Genomic DNA, 2,500 nt, shown 5'->3' with positions numbered 1-2,500 from the left:
CAGATATTTCTATTCCGTTATGCAGCACTTCAACATGTTCAAGATACAAAGGCGGGTAATGTGTGAATTTTATTTACAGTTATATTCGTTAAGAATCCTTCGAAACGCGTCGACTTGTTAATGAAACCGCAATCAAAAATAAAGAAAAGAGAAAGAAAAATGAAAAGAAAAGAAAAGAAAAGAAAAGAAAGAAAATGAAAAGAAAAAAAAGAAAGAATAAAACAAAGCAAAGAAAAAAAAAAGATAGAAAAAAACAGATACTGCGGCACCATCGAAGATGGCTGAACTGAAGGTGGTGAATCCACAAAGACCAACCAACTCGTGACCTCTTTAACATGAACTCACCCTCCACCAAGTAACCCTCAGCAGTTAGAGTGTTGAGGATGCAAGTCACGTTCAGGTTGCTGGCGGAGAGGATGTGCTTGGCACGGCCATCTCGCTTCCTCTCCTGCACTTCGAAGGTCTCGTTGTTAAGCAAGTCGATCACCTCTATGGTCACTTCGTAGCTCTGAAAAGAGGAAAGGAAGTCATCAGGTCTTCTTGTTCTACTCGACGGAAGTTCCACTAGAAACACTTTGCTTTGCTTGAGGTTAAGAACATTTGTGATTCTGGAGGACTTAGCCTATGTGGAGGTTTGGTGGAGGAAATAGCCTACGTGGAGGTTTGGTGGAGGGAATAGCCTACGTGGAGGTTTGGTGGAGGGAATAGCCTACGTGGAGGTTTGGTGGAGGAAATAGCCTACGTGGAGGTTTGGTGGAGGGAATAGCCTACATGGAGATTTGGTGGAGGGAATAGCCTATGTGGAGGTTTGGTGGAGGGAATAGCCTAGGTGGAGGTTTGGTGGAGGGAATAGCCTACATGGAGGTTTGGTGGAGGGAATAGCCTATGTGGAGGTTTGGTGGAGGGAATAGCCTACGTGGAGGTTTAGTGGAGGGAATAGCCTACGTGGAGGTTTGGTGGAGGGAATAGCCTACGTGGAGGTTTGGTGGAGGGAATAGCCTACGTGGAGGTTTGGTGGAGGGAATAGCCTACGTGGAGGTTTGGTGGAGGGAATAGCCTACGTGGAGGTTTGGTGGAGGGAATAGCCTACGTGGAGGTTTGGTGGCGGGAATAGCCTACGTGGAGGTTAGATTCATGCCATATATGGTATTGTAAAAGGCCAATTTTTCGAGATAAAATACCCAGTAAGAGATTATCAATATCTTAGCAAGGGCTTCAAGTGACGTTAACTTTCTTGATACAAATGTGATAAATACAACTAAAAGGAAAGCATCTCCCTTTCTATCTACCACCCTATTCTCCTTCCTTTCTTTTCTCGCTTTCCTCTCTGTTCCATTACCCTCACTTCCGATCCCCCCCATCTATTCCCCTCTCCCTCTTCTCTCTCCTCCTCTACCACTCATCACTCCTCTCACTCTCCCCCAACCGTCCTTCCTCTCCCTCTCCCCTACCGTCCTTCCTCTCCCTCTCCCCAACCGTCCTTTCCTCTCTCCTCCTCTCCCTCTCCCCCTACCGTCCTTTCCCCTCTCCTCCTCTGCCTCCCCCTCCACCACCCCTGCTTCCTCTCCCTCTCCCCCTACCGTCCTTTCCCCTCTCCTCCTCTGCCTCCCCCTCCACCACCCCTCCTTCCTCTCCCTCTCCCCCTACCGTCCTTTCCCCTCTCCTCCTCCCTCCCTTCCCCTAATGTCCCCTCGACCCCTTTCCTCCTTGTCTGTGTTTGCGAGAGCAGGATCGAAGGAAGATACAGAAAAAACACTCTGCTGAGCGAGGCTTCTATTCACGTACAGGAGGTAAGGTCGGCACTGGCCTAGGCGGGTGCACAGGCTTTGCGGGCGTCGGCTCCGGGGATGGGCGAGGCTGAGGAGAAGGCGGCTGCTTCTGAATGACTGGAGGGGCTGCAGGGGTGGGCGTATTTTTTACCGTGGATGTGGCTTCACCTGCGAGGGAGATAAAAAAAAAAGCTTCTGAAGGTACCTGTGATTCTGGTGATCGTCTTCATATGCACACCAAACTACTTAAACAAATAAAGAAAAAAAAAAATATATATATATATATGCCTTAAAAAAAGACAATATAAAAATACAAACACCAATAAAACATAAACATAAATCAGTAAAAGATACCACCCACGAAAAAATACATCCAAAAGTTCAACGAATTTGCCATCAGGAGAGCCACGCTAATCTCCGCTGACGATCAGCAGAGCACGTCAGGAAAGTCAGTCAGGCAGTTGGCCCGAGGCGAAAGGAAGATTCTTAAAGATCATCTGAGAGACGGCGAGCGGGCGGGCGGGTGGGCGGGCTGGTGTCTCTCACCGCTGGGGCCGAAATCAATGCAGAATCTCAACACCCTCCCGCCCTCTCCGGGATGTGTCTTGCTGCCGGCCTTGATGAAGAGCTTTGCCCGGTCACCCAGAGGGAGGCTCTCTCAAATAGGGTCATGTTAGGTCGATGTTAGGAACGATAGGGTCATGTTAGGTCGATGTTAGTAACGATAGGGT

At 48.7% G+C, this 2,500-nt stretch overlaps 1 protein-coding gene across 2 annotated transcripts in view; it reads right to left on the bottom strand.

Annotated features, from left to right (window-relative positions):
* LOC122251771 (uncharacterized) overlaps positions 1-2,500 on the bottom strand; it is a 22,238-nt gene that overhangs the window by 10,470 nt on the left and 9,268 nt on the right. For both annotated transcript variants that reach the window (XM_043013890.2, XM_043013889.2), the window contains exons 3-4: positions 1,786-1,937; positions 346-508 (exon numbers count right to left, since the gene is read on the bottom strand). In XM_043013890.2, coding sequence (XP_042869824.1) covers positions 346-508; positions 1,786-1,937 — 315 coding nt within the window. The remainder of the gene's footprint in view (positions 1-345; positions 509-1,785; positions 1,938-2,500) is intronic.

Source organism: Penaeus japonicus, unplaced genomic scaffold, assembly GCF_977035675.1.
Source record: "Penaeus japonicus unplaced genomic scaffold, GWHDUDI00000001_assembly GWHDUDI00000025, whole genome shotgun sequence".
NCBI lineage: Eukaryota > Metazoa > Arthropoda > Malacostraca > Decapoda > Penaeidae > Penaeus > Penaeus japonicus.
This window is presented reverse-complemented; position numbering and strand designations above follow the sequence as displayed.